General features: G+C 39.9%; 1 protein-coding gene across 1 annotated transcript in view; it reads left to right on the top strand.

Moving 5' to 3' along the window:
• Positions 1-746: 746 nt before the first annotated feature.
• pkd1b (polycystic kidney disease 1b) overlaps positions 747-26,385 on the top strand; it is a 78,389-nt gene continuing 52,750 nt past the window's right edge. The window contains exons 1-13 of the mRNA XM_061909825.1: positions 747-810; positions 3,489-3,669; positions 7,621-7,820; positions 7,906-8,024; positions 10,902-11,049; positions 11,122-11,387; positions 13,643-14,368; positions 14,446-14,577; positions 16,370-16,515; positions 16,768-16,904; positions 18,353-21,984; positions 23,993-24,106; positions 24,508-24,790. Coding sequence (XP_061765809.1) covers positions 747-810; positions 3,489-3,669; positions 7,621-7,820; positions 7,906-8,024; positions 10,902-11,049; positions 11,122-11,387; positions 13,643-14,368; positions 14,446-14,577; positions 16,370-16,515; positions 16,768-16,904; positions 18,353-21,984; positions 23,993-24,106; positions 24,508-24,790 — 6,148 coding nt within the window. The remainder of the gene's footprint in view (positions 811-3,488; positions 3,670-7,620; positions 7,821-7,905; positions 8,025-10,901; positions 11,050-11,121; positions 11,388-13,642; positions 14,369-14,445; positions 14,578-16,369; positions 16,516-16,767; positions 16,905-18,352; positions 21,985-23,992; positions 24,107-24,507; positions 24,791-26,385) is intronic.

The raw sequence follows: 26,385 nt of genomic DNA, 5'->3' as shown, positions 1-26,385 counted from the left end.
AATAGAATCTAGCATGATTAGTTAGAAAAATAGGCAGTGTTTACATTGCTGCTTTATTTGTCTTTGAGCCATACAGAACATTGTAATTATGTGATGTACAATTTTCTGACAATTCTAGTTTTAAAGTTGGTTATATGGTGAAAAAGTAATTAGTTACTCTTGATTTGACTAACACACACAACCTTCTCACTGCCTTTTAACTTGATGCCTTCTCTCTCCAGGCAACAGTGATGGCATGCTGCCTTTCAAAACGGGGCGTTCTCTTTTTTTTTTTATTTGCTTGTGCGTCACAGGCTTTTGTCCGGTTAATGACGAGGTCAGAAATAATAGTTGGTCATCAGCAATGACAAAAATTACTTTTGCAAAGCAACATATAGCTCCATTTGTTCTTAAAAAACAAAAAATGCAATACTGAATGACCAGTGTTTGCCCTTCACTACATTGTGTCTGCTTTTACAACATGCTAATGAGCAACGTGGGCCTCTGTCCTCTCCACTTCTATAGATGTTGCTGAGAGACAAAGTAGAAGTCACCCGGGCGATCAAGGGGACGGTAGCAGACATCAACATAACTCAGTGTGCATTCAGGCAGAGGCACACAGAAGTTTGCAAGTGAGAGCAAGATTAAGACGTAGGAAAATCAAAATATAGGACGTTGGTCCTATATTTTGTTACTACTTAGGCACTGAGGGTGAGGCTTGATTGGATTTAGGGTGATGAGTTTCTTCTCTCATGCCAATGGAAGTCATGCACGCTCCACAGAGGCCGGCATGGAAGATTCTTTGTGTGGTTTTGATCAGCACAGCAGGAGGTGAGAAACTGAATTTGTCCTTCCAGCTTGAGTTGAACTCCATTGTGCCGATTTGTGACTCACAGTTGGGAAGTCCAATGTTGGCAGGGTTTATCTAATGGCATATTTGACCACAATATGTAAATATCTGTGCTGCTAATGTATAAATATTGTAGCATTCAATTTACACTTCCTCCTATATTGTCGTGCCTTTATCGCTGTTAATTGATCCTGGATATAACTGTGCAATAAATTAATTTCCACCAAGTATGAATCAATAATTATACATCAAATATTTTCATAGCTAGAGTATAACAAACTGTTCACTGCTTTTTGAATATTTATTTTCAACATTATGTGAAATAACAGCCTTTAGTCGCATTTACACTCTTTTAACCCTCGTGTAAAGTTCGTATTGTTGTTACTCAGCCAACATGTGTGGGTCTGATGGACCCGTTGCAATTTCTGGCTTTTAATGCCTCACAATCAAAGAGTTTTATGTTAAAATACTGAACATATGTTTACCTTTTCCCAATTAACATCTGTTCAGTATTTTAACATAAAAGTGTTAGATTGTATGGTATTAAAGGCCACAAATTGCAACGGGTCCATCAGACCCACAAACACTGGCTGAGTAACAACAATATGAAAGTTGCACGGACAATTTCTCTGCCAGTTTCTGCATCCCACAGGGATTCTTCTTTTGTGTTTCTGCACATGCAGTTCCCACACAAGGTTGCAACATTGTTTGTCAACACTGTCTGCTCTCATTTTCTCGCACATTTGACCCGCTGATGTTCTGTGTACCTACACTCTGTCCTCCTCCTGTCTAGGCCTGCTGTGTGTGTGTGCATGTGCGTGTGTGTGTGTGTGTGTGTGTGTGTGTGTGTGTGCGTGTTTTCGTGTGTGTGTGGTACACAGAACATCAATTTCCACACTTTTGTGAGCCCCGGGTCCAGTAGACCCAGACATCCTATATGTAATAAAAAAATTGTAGGCGCGGTGTATGGTGTGTGGTCATCAAATATGTATTCTGATATATGTTCTTCACAGAAAATGAGCCAAAGTCAGTGAGTCTCAGTTTGAAAAATTAATTAATTGTATCATTTTTCTTTTAATAAAAACACACACACACACACACACGCACACACACACACACACACTAGGCAAAATTATTCACTCTAGTGGCCAATACTGCTGTAGTATTGATATTTCAAGTTCATTCGGCCATTTTCATGCTTGAAGTAATTTAGGACAAACATTTTTTAGAATATATATATAAAAAAAAGTGTGATTGTGGTGAAGTGTGATGTGCAAAGGGGTGACTGTATATTAAAAATTATAACTATACCTGTTTGTGTACTTAAACTGTTATTAACTTGGGTTTAAAACTTGGAATATTAAATCAAACTACATTTGCAAGGTTTTGATTTTTTTAATATTTTTTTTATATTTATCAGACCTAAACATTTATAGGCCACTAATTCAAAACTTTGAGTTGGAAAGTTCTATTCTACAGTAAGATATAAAAAATAATTTCTGAAATCATATTTTAGTAATGATAAACACTTGGGTGAATCGTGAGAACTTGTTATGATTATTTATTTATTTGACAAAAACGTGTAAGAAATTGCAATGAAATGGAAGATTAAACAAGCCCTGCTTCTTCCTACTCCTTTTTGGACACATTTTAATCAGAAATTGGAATTATGTGTCGTACCATATTGTAAATATATGTTCCAATTAAGTCAAATCAAAACCAGTAAGAATAAAAAATAACTAGTAAAATATAATTTCCGTTAATTCTACTACATTTAAAATTGTTCAATTTCTTGTCATTTTCATTCCATATTAATTCAAGTCAGGCTATCCACAACCTCTTTTTATTAACCCTACTATACTTTATTATTTCCTTATGGAAAACACAGAAAGTAAGCAAACTAGTAATTGCTGTGATTTGATTCATCTAGATCGGCTTCTTCCTACTCCTTTTCAGACAATGTCGAGTTGTGCAAGTACAAACTATAAATATGCGACGCTCCTTTAACTTTGTTAAACCTGCTCAAATCAAAACAGAACAACATTGTTATCAGTAGCTTTCTTCACTGATTGGCAGGGAAATAACACGCAAGTAAGTTCATTTGCATTAAATGTAGCTTATGGCCTTTAAGGCAAACTCACTCACTGCAAACTGTGTGTTTTGTCATTCCAAATATTTTTGTGTATTAATTACCCGTTAGTATTATTAATATTTTTTGTTAAAATATATATATATATATATTCATATATATATATATATATATATATATATATATATATATATATATATATATATATATATATATATATATATATATATATATATATATATATATATATATATATATATATATATATATATATATGTATATATATATATATATATATATATATATATATATATACGTATGTATATATATATATATAAACACTTTTATATATATATATATATATATATATATATATATATATATATATATATATATATATATATATATATATATATATATATATATATATATATATATACACATATATATAAAGAACATTTAGTATTTTGCAAAAATATAACTTTATTAAGGGATAACTGCACATTTGACAGAGCCTGGTAATTATGCCAAACATTGACTTCCTTGTGTGTGACTAAGGGCACCATGCAGAAGACGTTCCCTGTCCAAAAGGTGGACAGATCCACCTGCCGAGCCTGCGATGCTTCTGGCTCTCTAGAAATGCGTCCACTTGGTCCGAAGCTTCGGATTCTTGTCAGCAGACTCATGGCGGAGACGTGGCAGCTGCGGACACTTTGGAAGTGCAGGACTTCCTCCAGCACTCCTTCGCTGTGTAAGTATACAAAGTACACTACTGCATGGACTCTGTCTCAGATGTGTGAGCTGGAAGCAAGTGAAGTGAATTATATTCATATAGCACTTTTCTCTAGTGACTAAAATCGCTTTTACATAGTGAAACCCATTATTTAAGTGTGACGGGTCTCCAGCCGTCCTTGTGTGGGTTGCTTTGACACTCGATACAGGATGCATCGTAACAGGTTCGACTCGGGTTTATCATTTCAATAAACATGTCGTCTTCTTGCCAGTCGGTCGCGCCACTTTCTAGCGTGCTGGCTCTTCCTGCTCGTCGTGGCGCACCTTTCGGTGGCCAGTGGCTGCGTCTGCTGCGGGGGCTCATCTCGCTCAGGGTCAATCTCGTCGCTCTCGTGGTCTTTGTTGCCGGTCGTTTCTTCTCCTACTTTTGCAACGATTGCACCTCCCTCTCCCCTTTTATGCTGAAGCAGAAGATGCAGGGATTGAGAGCAGGTGTGTTGTGTACGCACCTGACTCTGATGGCTGCAGTGTCGGTACAGGCGTGCCCCTCCTCTCCGTTCTGCTGCATGCTCCGCCTCCTGGCCGCCATCTTGGTCAGGACCGCTATTTGTCCTCGCCTGCTGTCGGCTCGTCGGCTCCGTCTCTCCACATTAAATTACATTTAAACCAGTGTGGGTGGCAATGGGAGCAGGTGGGTTAAGTGTCTTGCCCAAGGTCACAACGGCAGTGACAAAGATGGCGGAAGGGGGGATCGAACCTGGAACCCTCAAGTAGCTGGCACGGCCACTCTACCAACCGATCCATACCGCCTCAATTGTGGGTAATACAAAAAAATGTGGATAATACATATCTTTTAACATTATAAATGTTAAAATAATACATCCTTTTTTGAGACACTTTTGATTAAGGGCTTAACAGTGTTCATAATTTCATAAGATATAATATTTATTGCCATTAATACATTATAAGTGACAGAGCTTTCGCCGCTGCTGCTCCCAAGCTCTGGAACGACCTACCTCTGAGTGTTAGACAAGCCTCCTCTCTTCCTGTTTTTAAATCTCTCTTAAAAACATACTTTTATTCCTTGGCTTTTAACACTGAGTGATATCCATCCTGCAATGGCGCCCCATTATACACCTGCTGTGAACCTGTTTTTATGTTTTTATGTTCTATTTATTTGTTTTTTATCATGTCCTGCTTGTGTTGTGTTGTTTGCTCGGTTCTCGTATTATCTTTTAACCTGCCCATTGTACAGCAGTTTGGCTACCCCTGTGGTAAATTTTAAATGTGCTTTATAAATAAATTTGATTTGAATATATTTGATTTATAACATGGATATAAAAGGGATGCCCGCTCAGGGACACACAATTACATTTCCATATAACCTGCTACATACATGCCAAAGTGCAATTCTGGGAGGCTGCCTGTCTTGCCAGAACACCAGCTCGGATTTGACAGAAAGCTCAATGAGCATGTTGTCTATCCACAGTGCAAAGCGGCTTCTAAAATACTAATCCTCACCACCATTGTGAGAAAAAAAAAAGTTTATTCCAAGTAATATTATCGCTGGAGGATGAAAGAAACCAGAATGGCCAAGTCACTATACACACACACACACACACACACACACACACACACACACACACACACACACACACACACACACACACACACACACACACGCACACACACACACACACGCACACACACTAGGGATGATCGATTCAGATTTTGATAACTAGTATAGTATCCATCCATCCATCCATCCATCCATCTTCCACCGCTTGTCCCTTTTGGGGTCACGGGGGGTCCTGGGAGCCTAGCTCAGCTGCATTCGGGCGGATGGCAGGGTACGCCCTGGACAAGTCGCCACCTCATCACAGGGCCAACACAGATAGACAGACAACATTCACACTCACATTCACACACTAGGGACCATTTAGTGTTGCCAATCAACCTATCCCCAGGTGCATGTCTTTGGAGGTGGGAGGAAGCCGGAGTACCCGGAGGGAACCCACGCATTCACAGGGAGAACATGCAAACTCCACACAGAAAGATCCCAAGCCTGGGATTGAACCCAGGACTGCTCAGGACCTTCGTATTGTGAGGCAGACGCACTAACCCCAGTTACCACCGTGCTGCCACTTGTATAGTATTCGTATATAAATAATACTAAAGTGATTCAATTAACATTTTTCTAGTTTTTGTCCTTATTATAACCAAGTATTTTTTGGTGTTTTTTTGTTATTGTTAACAAACTCAGGTCTGAATACAAGAAGAGTTTAAATGGGAACCAATAGTATTTTTTGTTTATTTATTGTGCACTAACCACTTTATTTTGTTTAAAAAAACGGTATAAAGAATTAAAAAAATAATAATTAATGCATCATGTGAAACAACAATATTATCATATTCTAAATGTAAAGATGTAAGAATGTGTTTATTTGAGTTTCTTGCTATTTAACATTTTCACTAATATAATCTATTAGATCGAATCAGACATCGCATCTAAAACGTTGATTAGGACATCCCTAATATAACATAATACATACAATATAGTGTAGTGCAGGGGTCACCAACGAGGTGCCCGCGGGCACCAGGTCGCCCGTAAGGACCAGGTGAGTAGGCCGCTGGCCTGTTCTAAAAATAGCTCAAATAGCAGCACTTACCAGTGAGCTGCCTCTATTTTTTAAATTTTATTTATTTACTAGCAAGCTGGTCTCTATTTGCTTGACATTTTTAACTCCAAGAGAGACAAAACTCAAATAGACTTTGAAAATCCAAGAAAATATTTTAAAGACTTGGTCTTCACTTGTTTAAATAAATTCATTTGTTTTTTTACTTTGCTTCTTATAACTTTCAGAAAGACAATTTTAGAGAAAAAAATACAACTTTATAAATGATTTTAGGATTTTTAAACACTTTTTATCTTTTGAATTCCTTCCTCTTCTTTCCTGACGATTTAAATCGATGTTCAAATATTTTATTATTTTTTTATTGTAAAGAATAATAAATACATTTTAATTTAATTCTTCATTTTAGCTTCTGTTTTTTCGACGAAGAATATTTGTGAAATATTTCTTCAAACTTATTATGATTAAATCAAAATAAAAAAATTCTGGAAATTCTAGAAAATCTGTAGAATCAAATTTAAATCTTATTTCAAAGTCTTTTGAATGTCTTTTAAAATTTTTGTTCTGGAAAATATAAAAGAAATAATGATTTGTCTTTGTTTGAAATGGCAGTAGTGTATGGACTACGATCTATTGCGTGGTCTGGAAGTAGCTTGGTCCAATTTCTTATATATTCTAACAAAGTGCAGATTAGATTTTAACCTATTTAAAACATGTCATCAAAATTCTAAAATTAATCTTAATCAGGAAAAATTACTAAAGATGTTCCATAAATTATTTTTTAAATTTTTTCAAAATGATTCAAATTAGCTAGTTTTTCTCTTCATTTTTTTCGGTTGAATTTTAAATTTTAAAGAGTCGAAATTGAAGATAAACTGTTTCAAAATTCAATTTTCATTTTTTTCGTGTTTTCTCCTCTTTTAAACCATTCAACTAAGTGTTTTTTCATCAATTATTCTCTACAAAAAACCTTCCGTAATAGGAAAAAAAATGTACGATGGAATGACATACAGAAATACCCATTTTTTTATACATATAGATTTATTTGTTAAAGGTAAATTGAGCAAATTGGCTATTTCTGGCAATTTATTCAAGTGTGTATCAAACTGGTAGCCCTTCGCATTAATTAGTACCCAAGAAGTAACTTTTGGTTTCAAAAAGGTTGGTGACCCCTGGTTTAGTGTATACTATAAAACATGTTCTTGTCCTCCAAAGTGAGGAGAAAAAAGACAAATATGTCCCTTCAGCCAATGTTATTTGTCTTAGTTGACGAAAGTCCTCCGATGCCCACCGTTTTAAAAACATAATTAACTGACACTTCTGTTCTTCATGGTCAGGGAGAGCACGGTGTGGGTTTGGCTGAAGGGAGCAAGCGCAGGAGGACCAAACCTTGGTGGGCTTGTGGAGTCCGCAAGAGATGGAGACGTCAGTGAGAAACTCAGAGAATGTCCTCAGATGGCACTGGGAAGAGCTGGAGAATGGAGGACAATCCCTTGTAGTCAACAGCATCACTTTTTATGTGAAAACCGATTGGATGGTAAGCGTCAGTACAAGTACTTTCTGTTTCAAGGATTATTCTTACTCATGATAACTGCCTTGATGTGTTTTTGTTCATGTCCTAGAATATTTACCAGACCTGGACAGTTACCTTGTCGGAGTGGTTCTGATGACTGGCATCTACCATCAGTTCCAGATTGACCCTCTCCTTACTCTTCCAGACAGTGAGCAATTTGTAGTGGAGGTCAGTAAAATGTCCATTTTTTTTCAATACGTATTTTATATTTAACACAGACCACTGATTAGGAATGGGTACTTTTCACATATTAACCGATACCCGAATCGATACAGGTACTCAATGGAATCAATGTTCGGTACTCTAGTGTGTGTTCATGTGTTACTAAATGTTATTTGTTAATTAGTAAAGTTTCAGTTTGTTTTATTCAACACCTCACTGAGCTGAGAATGATAACTGGCCTGTTTTGTTTTCCTACACTTCTGTGACCTGTCAGGTGAGGCCATATCTTGTTTTAGATGTACCGTATTTCCTTGAATTGCCGCCGGGGCGCTAATTAATTTAAAACCTCTTCTCACTCCTGCGCTTACCAAAGGCTTGCGGTAAAAGTAAGCATGCGCTAATTATTTTAAAACTTCTTCGCACCCCGGCACTTACCAAAGGTATGCAGTAAAAATTTGAGTGTGATGTAAGCTTTAACCTTAAATCCTACTGAATAGCTCTTAATTTTCTTCCCCTCATGCGATTTCGAATTACCGGTATCGAAATCAGCCTCCTCCATTTTGAAAATAATGACAGGGGAAGTGTCACTAGTGACATCACGAGTTTGACCAGGCGGTAATACTAAGCATGTGCTAATTATTTTGGGAAGCGAGTTTGACCCGGCAGTAATTCAAGGCAGGCGCATACTATATGCCCTGCGGCAATTCAAGGAAATACGGTATTTCTGTTTCGGTGTTCTCTCCTTTTGTGTACTTTCTTGTTGCTAGGTGTGCTGATTAGACACACCGGTCTCTGTTTAATGATTAGCGTCCCCAACTGCTGCTGCCACTAATCACTCCCATTTAAATATCCATGTAACCTTGCCAGTCTTTGCAAGATTTTTGTTATACCACAGGCCACTGTTTACATTGTTGCTAGCTCTTGCTAATATTACTTTTCATATTTTTCATGCTCAGTTAAGCTTTGCCTTGGGCATCTTGTGCACATCCAGACGTCACGCTGATTTTTTTGTCTTTTTGCCTTGCCATAGAAAGTAATAGATTCCTACCCGCATGCTGCTTCCTGTCATCCCGCTTCTACTGAGGAAACAACCATTGCAAACATGCAAACCGAACGCAATACTGAGTCTCATCAGTTTCCATTCCAAGACATTAGATGGCAGTAGTGTATGGACTACGATCTATTGCGTAGTCTGGAAGTAGTCTTTGTCATTAAAATGATTTTATATATATGTATATATATATATATATATATATATATATATATATATATATATATATATATGTATATATATATATACATATGTATATATACTGTATATATATCCATCCATCCATCCATTTTCTACCGCTTATTCCCTTTTGGGGTTGCAGGGGGCGCTGGCGCCTATCTCAGCTGCAATATATATGTACAGTGGGGCAAAAAAGTATTTAGTCAGCCACCGATTGTGCAAGTTCTCCCACTTAAAATGATGACAGAGGTCTGTAATTTCCATTATAGGTACACTTCAACTGTGAGAGACAGAATGTGAAAAAACAATCCAGGAATTCACATTGTAGGATTTTTAAATAATATATTTGTAAATTATGGTGGAAAATAAGTATTTGGTCAACCATTCAAAGCTCTCACTTATAGAAGGAGGTTTTGGCTCAAAATCTCACGATACATGGCCCCATTCATTCTTTCCTTAACACGGATCAATCGTCCTGTCCCCTTAGCAGAAAAATTGCCCCAAAGCATGATGTTTCCACCCCCATGCTTCACAGTAGGTTTGGTGTTCTTGGGATGCAATTACGTATTCTTCTTCCTCCAAATACGACAAGTTGAGTTTATACCAAAATGGATACATGGATGATACAGCAGAGGATTGGGAGAATGTCATGTGGTCAGATGAAACCAAAATAGAACTTTTGGTATAAACTCAACTCGTCGTGTTTGGAGGAAGAAGAATACTGAGTTGCATCCCAAGAACACCACACCTACTGTGAAGCATGGGGGTGGAAACATCATGCTTTGGGGCTGTTTTTCTGCTAAGAGGACAGGACGACTGATCCGTGTTAAGGAAAGAATGAATGGGGCCATGTATCGTGAGTTTTTGAGCAAAAACCTCTTTCCATCAGTGAGAGCTTTGAATGGTTGACCAAATACTTATTTTCCACCATAATTTACAAATAAAGTCTTTAAAATTCCTAGAATGTGAATTCCTTGATTTTTGTTTCACATTCTGTCTCTCACAGTTGAAGTGTACCTATGATGAAAATTACAGACCTCTGTCATCATTTTGAGTGGGAGAACTTGCACAATCGGTGGCTGACTAAATACTTTTTTACCCCACTGTATATACATGCAGTAATATATATATATATATATATACAGTATGTACAGTATATATGCATGCTTTGGAGCCCCTGCCTCGAAAGAAAATATTGTTTGCCTTGCTGCCCTAAAATATGAGCCCTCTTTTAAGGCAACACTTGCATTGACCTTAAAAAGTAAAAATTTGAGGCCTGGTACAGTTTGATTTTACATGAATCGTTACGCGGTGGTACCAACAGAAGTCGGGGGTACCTATAGAAATACCGAATACCAGTCCCTGGTAGCGATAGACTAATCTCGATCACCTAATACATGGTTGTGTGACAGGGAATCCGACAAAAATAGTCAAAGGGTTTTCACTGCAAGTATGACTGTGGATGTTCTCATTCTTTAAGGTCATTGTATTCTAACAGCATTTCATTTTTTTGCAACTGGACTGTTCAGTTTGTCTTAGAAAGTGTTTCGCCTCTCATCCAAGTAGGCTTCACCAGTTAGCTTGGTTAGATCGAGCAAGACTGACCTGATCGGACTTTTAACAGAATTCGGAAAATTGATTTTTGTCCACAGATGCAGTTGTTTCCAGGTCTGTGGTTCAGCCATGCAGGTCAACTTACATCTCTGGAACTTGTGGTCCAGCCCTGCCCGATTGCCTCCCTGGCTCGCGTCCAAATCCTTCGACCCTATTGCAGCCCCAACCAACACCTCATACCTCCAGGTGCACCAGACTGCATCATTTATTTGTAAATATCTGTTGATCGATCACAAACAAATAACTTTGCTCCTTTAGGTTGCCGCTCGCTCCTGAATCCGTTCAGCTGCTGCTCAGTGGCTCCGCTGTGCAACACAACAGGAGGTTGCAGTGTGGGCCAATACTGGTGTCACATCCTAGAAGCTTGTCTCCCCAACAGCAGTCCATGTAGTCCCTTCATCTCAGCAGCAGGGGTCCGACGCTTTGCGTTACCACCCAGATACACATCGAGTCCTCCCTTTTACCACTTGGTAGCAGACTTACCTTTGAGAATAAGACCCTTGGCAGACCTGGAAAGTTTAAACGTGAGTAAGCAAATACAAATGTAAGTCTATATTAGTCTATAGTCGGGCAGTACAGGAGTTTGTACATCTGCCTCACAATATGAAGGTCCTGGGTTCGATCCCGAGGTCTGAATCTTTCTGTGTGGAGTTCGCATGTTCTCCCCATGACTGTGTGGGTTTCCTCCAGGTACTCTGGCTTCTTCCACTTCCAAAGACATGCACCTGGGGATAGGTTATATTTGCCAACCTTGAGACCTCCGATTTCGGGAGATTGGGGATGGGGGGTGAAGGGCGTGGTCAGGGTTTGGGGGGAGGCGTGGTTGCGGCGTGGTTGGGGGCATGGTTAAGAGGGGTGGCATATAATTCACCAACTCGAGTATTTCATATATATTTCATATATATATATATATATTTATATATATATATATATATATATATATATATATATATATATATATATATATATATATATATATGTACGGTATACTTGACATTAAGTGAATTCTAGCTATATATATTTATTTTATTATAAAATAAATAGATAAAATAAATAGTTGAATTTCCGACGGCACCCATCAAATACACAGAAATAAAAACACAGTTGTTCTACTAACTGTACTGTGCTTGCTGGTTACTAAAAAAAAAACCCCACAACATTTACCTTTCACTATTTGAGTAACCTTTGTTCTGCCATTTGCGTATTGGCGAGCGATCTCCGAATCCGGGAACATCCTTCACGGATTTGCTGTAGACATTCGCAAATGAGAACGGGATGTTGCTTCCAGCTTTCAGCATAGCCATCTTTGTCTCAGCATAAGTTACACCATCGGGTCTTCATTTTGCAAGGTGGGCCATAATACTGGGTTGTGAACGATGCTGCGCTGCGGACGCTTTTTGCTTCGCTGACTGACCATTCATGGCTGAATATCCGTTCGGCCGCCGTGTTCAATGGAGGAGTCTGTTCTACAAAATTTACAGGCAACACACCCCTTCCCCTTCGAATTTTCCTGGATAAACTGAAAATCTTGTTTCCAATCATTCTGGAACTTGAAAGCGTATTTCTTCATTTTTCCCGTCGACGGTGTAATATATTGGGTTGGAGTCAATAACCAGAGGACGTGATGAAGTTACGTCTCTTTACTGTGGGCTTCAGAACAGACATTCTATTCTATGTACAGTAGATGGCTGTATTGTCCTGTTTAAGAGGGTCACAACATTGAGTCAGGTTCTCATGGAGCTGGAGTGGGCGTGACCTCCAGCTCCATCTGAATTTCAGGAGATTTTCGGGAGAAAATTTGTCCCGGGAGGTTTTCGGGAGAGGCGCTGAATTTCGGGAGTCTCCCGGAAAATCCGGGAGGGTTGGCAAGTATGGATAGGTTGATTGGCAACACTAAATTGGCCTTCGAGAATAAATGTGAGTGTGAAAGTTGTCTGTCTATTTGTGTTGGCCCTGTGATGAGGTGGCAACTTGACCAGGGTGTACACCGCCTTCCGCCTGTGTGCAGCTGGGATAGGCTCCAGCACCCCCCGCGAGCGGTAGAAAATGAATGGATGGATGGGTAATCTACAGTCCAGTAATTTCACCTTGGGGGGTCGGGGTGTAATGCTAGCAGCAAGCGTGTGACGCTGGGAAATATGCTTTATCCGTGTCATGCAGTATCATGCTTCATCTTGCTTCAAACCTCGCTTCAAAAATCCATGCACGACATTCATCCTGGCTTCCTTATTTTGATCAAACCAAAAAAATCTGGTAAAATATATATATATATATATATATATTTTTTTTTTTGTGGATTCAAGTGTTTTAAATATTATGCTCCTGAGTTAATGTTGCTGATGAATTCAAATGTATTAAAAATAATTGAGTTCATCTAATTAAATTTTTCAGTATTAAATGGTAGACGCCAGTCAAAAAATGTTCCGTTAAAAAAAATATTATTTTTTAAATTCAGGAAAAACAATGTCCATAAAGTTAATAATTCTTGGTAATTTAATTTAATGTATATTTCTCTGTTGTTCTATGTTTTCTTTAATTTTGATAAAGATACAATGTTATGCAGAGGTGTACTTATTACAATTTTGTAGAGAAAAAAAAAGTCATTTAAATATGCATCACTTTTGCACTTGTTATTAATTGTACAGTCTTAATAAATCACACACATTTTTTTTAAATTTCTGCATGCTATTCAGCACCTGTTATTTGGACTATTAGCAGATCTGGTGGTGTTCACAGTGGTGGTCTACTACCATGTATTTACTCTTGTTCCTAACCGCAGGTGCTTTTTCCAAAGGAAGCCATCATGGTGTTCCCCGATGATATTGTCGCCATACAACACACTCGTAAACCTGGGACTTTCCTGCATTGCCTTTCCAACGAGGCCTCCTTGAATTCACCATGGCGACAAAGTTACCTGTCTCTGCAGGGGACGGAGTGGGGGGGCTGGTGGGAGGGAGGTCTTACTTCTATGCCTGAAGGCGGCCACTGGGTGGATGGCGTTGTGTGCAATGTAAGACTGCTGTACGCAGACACACTTCACGGTACCGAGGAGATGTTTGGCCAGGCCGAAACAACCACCTCCTCTCACATGGAGGCCCTGACGTCGAGTGTGAGCTCTAGATTTGAGCTGAGCATCATCCACCCTCCTTTGGATGAAAATAATCGCATCCACCTTCAAATTAACACCCCAACTGTCGTTGTTGTCAAAGTTCTAAGGGGAGAAAACGCCAGGTGCTCATGGTCCGGCCCTGTGCTCCAAACCGGAGTCCGCTTCAGTCCGTCTTGCACCGAAGCCCTGCCGGAATGTAAGGGCCAATCTGGGGATGCATGGTTCTCCTCCGTGACGCTGGTCCTACCCACGGCGGGGGTTCAGACGCTGAACATCCGTGTGACGGATGACGTTGGTTCTCAGAGTTTAAATGTGACAATCTGTGGCTATGAAGGAGTGTCGGGGCTCAGCGTGGAGCCAAGCGAGCACCAGAGGATGCTTGTGGACATCCCTCAGGTGACGAAATGAATTTCAGTCAGTCTCATCCACTTGAATATTCCAATATTACATTATATATTATTTTATTGCTTTAGTCTTTTTCAGCCAAAGTAGAGAGCGGCTCATCAGTTACATTCTCCTGGGTGATCGACAACCTGGAGACGTTTGCGTATGAAGGAGAATCTTACAGTGTGGTCTTCAAGAAAGCGGCTGAGTACAAACTCAAGGTAACACTGTAACATGTAATACATTTCCACCTCATTATGTAATAACGCCACTTTTTGTAATAATCGGCCTCATTTCATAATAAAAATATTGACAATTTTTTTTTTTGCCACATTTATAACAACTTGTTACATATTGCGTCTATCTGTCTTGGCATTGCGAAGAGATGGCAACTTGTATGACGCCCTCCGCCCAAATGCAGCTGAGATATGTTCTAGCAACCCCCGTCACCCTGATAGGGACAAGTGGTAGAAAATGGTTGGATGGATGGTAGTTACATATTGCAAAAGTTACAAGAAAATGAAGGTGCTGGCACATTTTTGAATAAAACTTAATCATTTTGTAATTGATGCTTTTATTAGAAAAACTATCACAGGAGCACTGCGATGAGATGGTGACTTGTCCAGGGTGTAGCCCGCCTTCCGCCCGATTGTAGCTGAGATAGGCACCAGCGCCCCCCGCGACTCCAGAGGGAAAAAGCGGCAGAAAATTGATGGATGGATCACAGGAGCACATTGCATCAAAATATTACTATTTTAATCCCAACATTTTTGAAAAACAAAATCATCATCGATGAAAAAGATTATATTTTTCGTTTCAAATATGTTTTTGGGCCCAATACACAAGACGTCTGTAAGGCTCCTCATCCCACCCTAAACCTAACGTTGCCACCCCATACACACACACTCGCTATGTTTACATTCATCAAAAAACTCATTATTACATGGATTTGGTTGAAACCAGCTTTTTTTAAAACCTTAATTATGTTTTTTTATTGATAGGATTAACATATCTAGAGAAAGGCTAAATTGGGTTTAAAAAAAACAAAACAGTGTTTATTAAAAAAAAAAGCCAACAATTTTGATATAAAATGGCCAGAATATGAATTTAAATAATCGTGTAACCTGTCATCATTCACTTAAATATGATTGTAAATCTGTTAAGATGCCTTTTATTTCAGTGTGCAAAGTGTAAATCAGATGATACGTGTGGGATTATAATCAGTGGTTGATACAAATCAAAATAATACATGATTATATTATTATTAGTGTATATTCTTGTAATTAGGGCTCCCCTTTCTTTAACAACTTGTGTAGCCTCTGTTTCTAATTTTAATCAAAAGTCCTTGAATGCACCAAAATTATGGGCAATGAGATGCAGAAGTGTACAACATTGTCTCCTATACTGCCACACGTGGATGTATTATATGTTCACCTTCTTTGTATCACCTAATCCTTGTAAACAATGGTGGTGCCGTGTGTGAATACTTAAATGTGATCTTTGATTATGTTATGACGTCTGTGTTGAGTGAAATATTGCATGCTATGTTTGCTGCTATCCAGGTGGAACAAACAATATTGTATGTTTGATTGTGGGGTGTAGTCTTAGACGTTCTTTGTGTGATTCAAGCAACCTTATTATTCAATTTTGAAATAACTTTTCGAATATGTAAGAAGTTAAAAAGAAATGTTTCAAAGTATGTTAAAAAAAATAGTTTAATAAAATGATTACAAAATGCACTATGCATTGTTACAAACCATTTTTGCGTTTGCCTGTCCATCAGTATACCCCGCCCCTCGCCCAATGTCAGCTGGGGTAGGCTCCAGCTGGACAAACAGTATAGAAAATGGATGAATGCATTAATATAAATTCAATTTCTGCTGCTTGTCTTGTTCTGAATCGGGGTTGAGAGCTGCACCCGATACTAGTTGAAGGCCTTTTTTAAACCTAATGTATTAAAATAGCTATTTATTTGTGTCCTAGGTAACTGCATCCAACCCTGTGAGCTCCCAGAGCAAACAACTGCTCCTGATCGCAGATGAAATGACCCCAATGGGTGAGCCAGAGTTCCTATTTGCCAGGCAGGTTGTAGCTGTGGGCGATACACAGCTCTACACTCTCAGGGTGAAAGTGGACATCGCTTTGTCAGCCACCTTCAGGTACACTCATCAAGAACTGCATTACGTATACTAATGCGACCTAATACAAGAACTACATCAGCAATATGCCTTAGACACAAAATTGCTTTGTAAAAAAAAAAAAATCAACAACTATTCATACAAATCTCAGTTGAGTTTTACACCAATAGCCTATCCATGTGCACGTGTGCATTTTCCTTACGTTGTAATTGAACCAAGCAGGACAATAAAGGCAAATACTACCTGACATATATTTGCATGTATGCCTCGTAGATGGGATTTTGGAGATGGTAGCAGCAGTGTTATCCATACCGAGCCTGCTCCATGTGAGACACTGGAGGGACTCGTGGACCGAAGGGAGAAGCAAGTGTACGTGCAGCACTCTGTGAACTTTACCTATTTTACGCAAGGTAAACACTCTTACTAAGAGACCTTTCTTTGTCTTGGTCTTCACAGCCCTCAGTCTTGCCATTTGAATTGAGTCTTATTCTTTTATCAACACGATTTTCAGCAGCACAATAAGTTGTTTGTCTACAACTGAAACAAAAAATGTAATTACTATGATTGGAAAATGTCTTATTTCAACAACTGTCGGTGGTTGTAGAACAAATTTCTGTTCTTGTCCTTTATAACACTTCTCTATCTGTCTGTCCCCGCTTAGAACCAGGCATTATAACGGTACAGGTTAAAACAAAAACAGAATGAATGAGAATAGCACTAGTAAAATGCAGACCTCCACCAGGCCCTCCATCCCAAAAGTAAAAAAGTTCTGAATCCTGACAATGTGTTGGGACCTGATCAAGGAGGTGACCCCAGGATGCAGAGACTGGATACAAGGTTGAATTACAAAAAGGGGAATATTTAATAAGTCCAAAAAGTGTAACAAAAGGCGATGGGGCAGAAGTGCACACCATGAATAAACAAACAAAAACAGGATCCTCAGTGGTCGGCAGGGAAAAAGGCCAGGGCGCACTGAACACAGCAAAAAGTCCAACACAAAATCCTCTTTACCTCAGGTGGGCTAGGAAGCAAACACAATGAGGTGAGGGATTACAGGAATAAGGAGAGGCAACATACCGGGACTGACAAAGTGAAACAGGCATGTGGGAGGTGCAGGAGACGATAACCGGCGAGGCCAAGCTGATAGTGACGTGCTTAAATACCGGTGTGCTAATTGCGAGCAGGTGTGCCTCAAGGTCTGCTCCTCGCCGAAGACGAATCACTAAAATCACAGGTGCAGACAAAAGGAGAAGGCAGGAAAACACTAAAAACACAACACACTGACCCTAATAAGTCCTAAAATGTGGACACTTGTTTCTTAACCAATTTCTGACATTTCCTGAAAGTTCAATCAAAACGTGCCCACCACTTTTTTAGTTTTATACAGTGGAATGAAAGAAACGTACTATACTTTCGAAATGTTTCGACATACACTGATACACACCCGTCCCTAGACACATTTTTTATTTTTCTCAATATGATCCCAGAGTCTAAATAATGGCCCAGGTCTGCTCTTGTCAGTCGTCATCTTCGCGCGCGCATACACACACACACACGCACGCACGCACGCACGCACGCACGCACGCACGCACGCACGCACGCACGCACGCACACACACACACACACACACACACACACACACACACACACACACACACACACAAACACACACAAGTTGAGCTTGGTAACATAAATGCAAGTTAACATAGAAAATATCAGGATCAGCCCCAAAATGTAATGACTTGTTCTTTATCCCATTTTGGACATATGCTGAAAGGTTAATGGAAATCTGTCCATAACTTTTTGGGCTATAGGTAGAGAGGTAAAGAATAAATGGTGTGTTTTCCCATTTGCGCAGGTGACTACTCTCTTCAAGTGGAGGTCTCTAACAAATACGAAAAACTGCAAAAGTCTACCAAGATATGCATCCGTCCCTTGTTAAAACAGCTGTTCCTTGACTCCGCCCCTCTGGTGCCGATTGTGGAACAGACTTTGCGCTTGGAAGCTACCACTGATCCGAACTCCAACAACATCGTCCTCACATGGGATTTTGGTGACGAGTCCAAAGCTGTCCAAGGCACCGATCGCAAAGTTGAACATGTCTTTACATCTGCTGGGGTTTACAACATCACTTTGTGTGCCAACAACTCTCTTTCTGTGCTACACACCTGGCTCGTGGTGGAAGTTATGGAGGAAATATCCAGGCTAAGTGTCAGCTACGACGGACCGAGCGAGTTGGGCTCTGTTACAAAAATAAGGGCAAAAGTCGCAACTGGTACGGCACTTATTTGGGATTTTGACTTTGGCGATGGGTCGAAGCTGGGAAACTTGACAAATGGTACAGTTTATCACGAATATGATTTTCCTGGAAATTATACAGTGGGGGTAACTGTTTCTAATTCTGTCAGCCATGGTCAGCAGTTTATCAGCGTGGCTGTATACGAATTGGCTGTAGTTGGAATGCTGCCTGCCGAGTGTATCACTACTGGTAGGAGCACAGAGTTTACTGCTTTGGTCAGTGGAAAGGTATCCATGCTGGCTTTTCATTGGCTATTTGGTGAAGAATTGCCTGGAGTCGTTATGGAAGGGCGATTCACAGCAACACACACCTTTTCTAGCCCAGGAGCCTACAGTGTTAACTTAACGGTGCATAGCTCTAATAGCACCGTGTCATACAATAGCACTGTCTGTGTGGAAACACCAGTATCTCGCATGTCGCTGCAGTCATCTTGTCATATAGCAGCTGTTGGAGATAACGTATGCTTTAGTGTGTTGTTTTCTGCAGAAGACTGTAAGGGTTGTCAGTTTGAGTGGTTCAGCAGCTCTTCCAGTCAAGCCGTGGTGACAGAAACTGCCCAGAAGTGTTTTACTTTCACAGATGAAGGAGTTCAAGAGGTATATGTCACTGTGAGTAATAAAGTGAGCAGCCAAACGGCCAATACGAGCGTCACCGTTCAGACACCTGTCAGTAATTTCTCTGTGGTGCGAGGTAGTGAGACGGTGACTGTCAATACATCAGCCTCATTTTGGGTGGCCAGTTGTTCTGGCAGTAATGTGTCAGTGCAATGGGATTTTGGTGATGGTTTTCAAGCAGAACAGACGCAACATGTTTTACATGTGTTTACGGCAACGGGTGATTACACTGTGAATGCCACTGCCTTTAATGCAATAAGCCAGGAATCTGTGACACTAAAAGTAACTGTGTTGCATCCGGTTTCAGAGTTTAGCCTTCAAACCAACCAGCCTTACGGTGTGGTTGGGGAAGAGATGCATATTAGAGCAGTTAACAGTGACAATAGCAGCACTACCTACTCTTGGACAGTGGATGGCTTAACGACACCCCAGCAAGGAACCTCTGAATTTAAATGCATTTTCCCCAAAGCTGCAGTATATAAAGTACGAGCAATATCACAAAATATGGTAAGCAGACAGGAGGCAACCATTTCAGTTGAAGTCTTTGAGAGAATAGAAGGCCTAAGCTTTGATTGTCCAAAATTAACAAACATGACATACTTACCAACTCGAGAGGAAGTGATGTTTGTTGCTACAGTCACACGAGGCTCCGACGTTAAATATCAGTGGCTTGCTGCACAAAGTGAAAGGAAGCTTCAAATGGCAGCAGGAGAACGTTTAAACTTGTTCGTTGAAAGTCCTGGAATGCTATCAATTCAGTTAAATGCCTCTAACAATTTGGGCAAAACCACCAGCATGGCTTCTGTTGTGGCTGTAGAACGTGTAAGAAGTGCACACATAACCACACAGTCACATATCGTAGCAGTGGGGAAGTTGATGAATATTTCCGTATCCGTCCTCACTGGTTCGGACCTCAAGTATTTTTGGTTTGTAGACCCCGATCTTCCATCCATTGAGACACACACTTCCTATGTTCTTCACAGGTTTTCAAGCCTCGGAGATAGTTTTGTCCAAGTTGTAGTTCAGAATTCCCTCAGTCAGAGTAATGACAGCAAGACTTTTATTGTACAAGAGGAGGTAGAAGAGGTGGACTTTAGAATAGATGACAAGATGTTTCCGTTTTATATAAGCACAGATGCTGTTGTGTCATTTCAGGGTGTTGCCCACAAAGGTAGTGATCTGGAATGGTTTTGGAAAATAAGGGATGTCATGACTGACATTTTTGACAGGACAAACAGAACTTTTATCTACATTTTTCCCTGTGAAGGTATTTACAAGGTGTCTTTAAATGTCTCCAATGCATTAAATTGGCAGGAAGTTTCACAAGATGTGTTTGTCCAGGATAAAATTGAAGGTCTCATTTTGAACATTAGCAAACACATTCTCTGCACAGGTGAAGACGTTACCTTTAGGTCAAACATCAGCAAAGGAAGTAATGTAAGCTATGGTTTAACATTTGAAAGTAAAAACTGGATGCAGAGTCAGGATGTGGTTGAGGGAATGTTTATGACATCAAGCCTTCCAACAGGGACACATTTTGTTAAACTTGAAGCTTGGAATCAGGTCAGTCGTGCGGAGGTGTCAAACCAAGTTCAGATCATTGAGAATATCCAAACTTTGCAACTTTTAAGTCCTTCCCAGCAAGCCATAGAGGCTCTGAAAAAGAGACGTTTTGTGGTGGATGAGCAAAGTGGGTTTCCAGTTAATTATACTTGGATATTTAACATATATGGTACTAAAATGGTGCTCACTGGAAAAGAAGCTGACTTTACGCCACCGTTAGGTGGTCTGTTATCAGTCACTGTGGTCGCAAGCAATGGCGTCTGCTCCAAGATGCTAAACAAGACTCTGACAGTTGAATGGCCTGTTCAGGAGATTCAGGTTGTTTGTCACTCTGATCGGATATTTACTGGACATGTTGTGACATTTTCGGCGAAAGTAAATGGAGGGACCAACCTCCGGTACTTCTGGGAATTTGGAGACTATGTTGAAGATTTGCATTTTGGTACAGTCAATCATACGTTTGGCAAGGCTGGGTTATACATTGTTACAGTCAACATCTCCAATAGTGTGAGCCACGTGTCCAAACAACTACCCATAAAGGTGGAGGTGTTGACGTGTTCTAGTCCTCAAGTATCTCTCATCCAGAAACAGACATCTATCTTCAAATCTAGAATGGCTTTATTTGAAGCCAATGTGGACATGAACTGCTCCGACTACAAAGCTACATACCAATGGGCGATGTTCAGACTATCAGACAGTCCAAATGGAAATATCACCAGAAACCTTCTCAATAGAACAACTTCACCTTTGCTCTTTCTTCCAAAGCATTCTCTCGATGTTGGGAAGTATTGCCTTCTATTCACAGTTTCACTCCAAGGAACTCCTCTTCTCGTGCAACAAAGCACCACAGTCACAATACTTCACTCCCCGTTGGTGGCTGTCATCAAGGGAGGTTCACATCGACTCTGGCCGAGCCTCAGTGATCTTTTCCTGGATGGAAGTGGGTCTCACGATCCTGATGCTGATCCAGGAAGAGAGGACACACTCCAATACCGCTGGACTTACTACACAGAGGTTTGATCCTCTTGATACTAGCATTCATTGTGTACATATTGATATAATTTGTTCTAGTTACCTTCCTTTTTTGTACCACAGAATTCCACAAATGCTATTAAGAGTAACATTAGTATTGTGACTGTACCCAGCAAACAGTTACACCCAGGCACCAGCTATTCGTTCACCTTAATTGTACATAAGGCAGGAAGAGCTCCAGCATCCTTCACACAGACAGTGAGTATTTCCTGAAATAATGCTTAACTTTGTCACATGCAGATGTTTATCTTATAGATTTTGAGATGTTGTTTTATTCTGTGTTGTGGCGTCGACTCAGTTTTCCTTCCACTGTACAAAACCAAGCATGTTAGTGTTATTGGAAACTTTTGGGCGGAGTTGTTTGTTTTATACTGTATGTGCCTTATGATTGACTAGGATACACCTCACCTCTCACCCAAAGTCAGCCGGCATAGATTCTGACTCGCCCATGAGCCTGATAAGCGCTAGGATTTTTTTTGAAAAATATTTTTAGACTTTGAATACCCTTTAATTATAATTAAAGGGCTTCACTGTGGCAGAGGGGTTAGTGCGTCTGCCTCACAATACGAAGGTCCTGAGTAGTCAGGGTTCAATCCCGGGCTCGGGATCTTTCTGTGTGGAGTTTGCATGTCCTCCCCGTGAATGCGTGGGTTCCCTCCGGGTACTCCGGCTTCCTCCCACTTCCAAAGACATGCACCTGGGGATAGGTTGATTGGCAACACTAAATTGGCCCTAGTGTGTGAATGTGACTGTGAATGTTGTCTGTCTATCTTTGTTGGCCCTGCGATGAGGTGGCGACTTGTCCAGGGTGTACCCCGCCTTCCGCCCGATTGTAGCTGAGATAGGCACCAGCGCCCCCCGCCACCCCTAAGGAAATACGCGGTAGAAAATGGATGGATGGATGGATATAATAAAGCTGACATTGATTTACAAACGTATTTGTTTTTTGAACAGGGTTTGTTATTAAAAAGTTTGTATAGTGAACCAAATTTCTCCATAAGAAACAACGTAAACATGAATAATGGGTTCCAACCTTGAAAAAAGTCCATATTTTAGTCAAAGATTGTACCACATGAACATAATGTAAAGCAATATACAATACTGCATATCAAACAAACATAATGCAAACATGAATAATGGGTTCCTGCTTGGACAAAAGTTTGTAAGTTAGTAAAAGTTTATACAGTTTGATCACAATATAAAGCAATATACAGTACTGTATATTAAACAAACATAACTAGGGGGAGATGAATTAACTTTGTATTTATAAAGAAGGCCAAAACAACCACGATAGCTGAACTGTCCTCATTTGCAGCTGCACACACATTGTCACTAGCCCTGTGGTGCTTTTACAGTTTAAAACAAAAAAATCTCCTTAACTTTAACAGCAAAGTTATTACAATGATCAGGAATAAAAAACTATAAATTCCACTTTACCCTTTTGTGGGGAGGATTTTCTACAACACTGGGGATACTTCGTGAATATGTATTAACCACAAATCACTTATCCATTGCTTTCGTTTGACTCATATTGAGCTAGCAAAACTAGAAAATGCTGTAAAAATGGTAAAAACACTTCAAGTAGCAATGAGCACAGTAGCTAACAGTAAGGCTGTGCTGACTGAATGAGCCCCAGAGATCCATCAGTTCCTACACAATGAATATGTTTCAAAGCACACAATGATTGCATGAAATGTTTATTTACTGAAACAAGATTCATACAACAAAGCATAATTTGTTTTAGTTCTGTGGTTTGTAAATCAAGAAGTTTGTATAATGAGGAGCTTGTAAATTTAGGTTCCACTTAATGAGACCTATATAGTTATATAAGTAACGTTTAATGAGGCATGAATTTTTTATTTTAAATTAAGTTAACACATATGGATCCTTGTACTATAAAAGGAATAATATTTCATTCATATGCAAATATATAAAAGGGAAAAAGTATATCCACAAATTACTGTCCATTCTATTTTAATGTTTTTTGTAGGTAAAAGTGAGTGAAATAGCACTGCTTCCTGTGTTTGTGGAGTGTATTTCCTGTTCTATGCACACCCCCATCCGACTATCTGGATATTGTGCAGGATGTGAGGACCAAGTTCAGGTATAATTTAGATATGTTTTTATCTATTAATGAAAGTATTGAAACATATTGAAATAATGACCACATAATATTGCACCATAAATAGTGTTAGAGTTAACATAGCTGGGTACTACTGGCTGTGGTACGCATGTTGTCCTAAGACAGGTGGGATAGGCTCCAGACTCTGTTTTGACCATTTCATGGTTAAGTGGACAAATATTGGATGGATGGAAATAGATTGATTTGTTAAACTGATTAAACTGTTTTAATTTACTTTATTACATTTTTATTTACTATGGTGGTTTGTGTAGATCCCTCCATCCATCCATTTTCTACCATTTGTCACTTTCTCGGTTGCGGGGGGTGTTGGAGCCTATTTATTCATCATTATTATTGTAATCAATGTAATTGTCTTATCACAGTATGAATGGAGCGCTGAGGACGAGACGGGCTCGATCCTTGACCTCGACAAGGTTGCCACATTCACAGGAAAACACTCCTCTAAGCTGGTACTCCGTTCAGACGTTGTACTACCAGGGAAAATGTACACCTACACCGTCAACGTGACTGAGCCTGGCAGTGGGAGGTGGGGCAGCGCCAGTCAGAAAATGGTAGCCGACAAGCCTCCTTATGGAGGTCTGTGTGTGTTGAGCCCAGTGACAGGCATCCATCTGCTGGAAACGGTGGTCACCTTCAATTGCTCAGGTAAAGCTGCAACACAATTAGGCCTGAGCAATATCTTAAGACTGTGGGAAAATGTCAAGTACCCCGGTTTTACGCTGTCAGGTTCAAACACTGATGACATCTATTAAACAGGCAAGAAGCGAGGAATCATGCAGAGACAGACTTAAATTTTGCTCAAGAGGAAAGACGTATTGGGCTGTACTCTTCGTTACAGATCCAACCTACGCTTTAAGCTCCAGACCCACGTTCTCCTCTATTTATTTGGGAGGTCCCTGGTTACATCACTGAGGCTGCTTCTGAAGGAAGGGCGGTAATTTTAGCAGCCCCATTTGGACACAATATGATTATTCAGAAATGCAAGTGTGCTGACACTCATGATATCGCCCTGTCTCTGCTTTGTTTGTGTCACGGTACTCGATGTTCTGGACACAAACACTGATACGAGACGACTCGCAATCTTGGATTTGCAAGTTTTCCCTTTGCACAGATAGAAAAGTACAACTTCAGCACAATTGATAATAACTATAGCAAAGGCCTTTAGGCATAAGAGTTGTATGATAACATACACATACTTATTCTTACATACGGTGGTGTAATTTTACATTTTAAGTAGAGCAGCAAGAGGAGCAAGAGTCCAAAAAATTGTCTAAAACTGAATATGAACTCAAAGAAAGGTTTAAAAGGGGTTAGGTCTACACTCAAATCAATCAATCAATCAATCAATAGATCACCAATGTTTATTTATATAGCCCAAAATCACAAGGGTCTCAAAGAGTTGCACAAACTACAACGACATCCTCGGTAGAGCTCACATAAGGGCAAGGAAAAACTCACTCCAGTGGGACGTCGACAATGATGACTATAAGAAACCTTGGAGAGGACCGCATATGTGGGTGAGTGGGTGGAGTGGGTGGAGCTACTGGAAGGGGTCCCTTGTTGGGTTAGCGATGCTACCGTACTAAACAAAAATTTAGGATCGTTTTTATTACGGTGGATGAGATTTGAGTAATATTTAGCTTTAGCTAAGGTAAGCATGCGTTTATAAGTTATTAAACTATCACTCCATGCTTGATGGTGCACCTCAAGTTTAGTCGTGCGCCATTTGCGTTCCAGCTTTCTACATAATAATTTCTGAGCTCTAGTTTCTTCTGTAAACCACGGGGTACGCTTTTTTGGAGCCTTATTTAACTTTAGCGGTGCTATGCTATCAATGGTTTCGCGCAGGGCGTCGTTAAAGTTGGGTATTATCTTCTTCGACCCAACTCTCTCCTTTGAGTCACACATTAAAAGCGTTACTAAAACTGCCTTCTTTCATCTCCGTAATATCGCTAAAATTCGCTCCATTCTGTCCACTAAAGGCGCTGAGATCATTATCCATGCGTTTGTTACGTCTCGCCTCGACTACTGTAACGTATTATTTTCGGGTCTCCCCATGTCTAGCATTAAAAGATTACAGTTGGTACAAAATGCGGCTGCTAGACTTTTGACAAGAACAAGAAAGTTTGATCACATTACGCCTGTACTGGCTCACCTGCACTGGCTTCCTGTGCACTTAAGATGTGACTTTAAGGTTTTACTACTCACGTATAAAATACTACACGGTCTAGCTCCATCCT

The sequence above is a fragment of the Nerophis ophidion genome, linkage group LG08, assembly GCF_033978795.1.
Source record: "Nerophis ophidion isolate RoL-2023_Sa linkage group LG08, RoL_Noph_v1.0, whole genome shotgun sequence".
In the NCBI taxonomy this organism is placed as follows: domain Eukaryota; kingdom Metazoa; phylum Chordata; class Actinopteri; order Syngnathiformes; family Syngnathidae; genus Nerophis; species Nerophis ophidion.
This window is presented reverse-complemented; position numbering and strand designations above follow the sequence as displayed.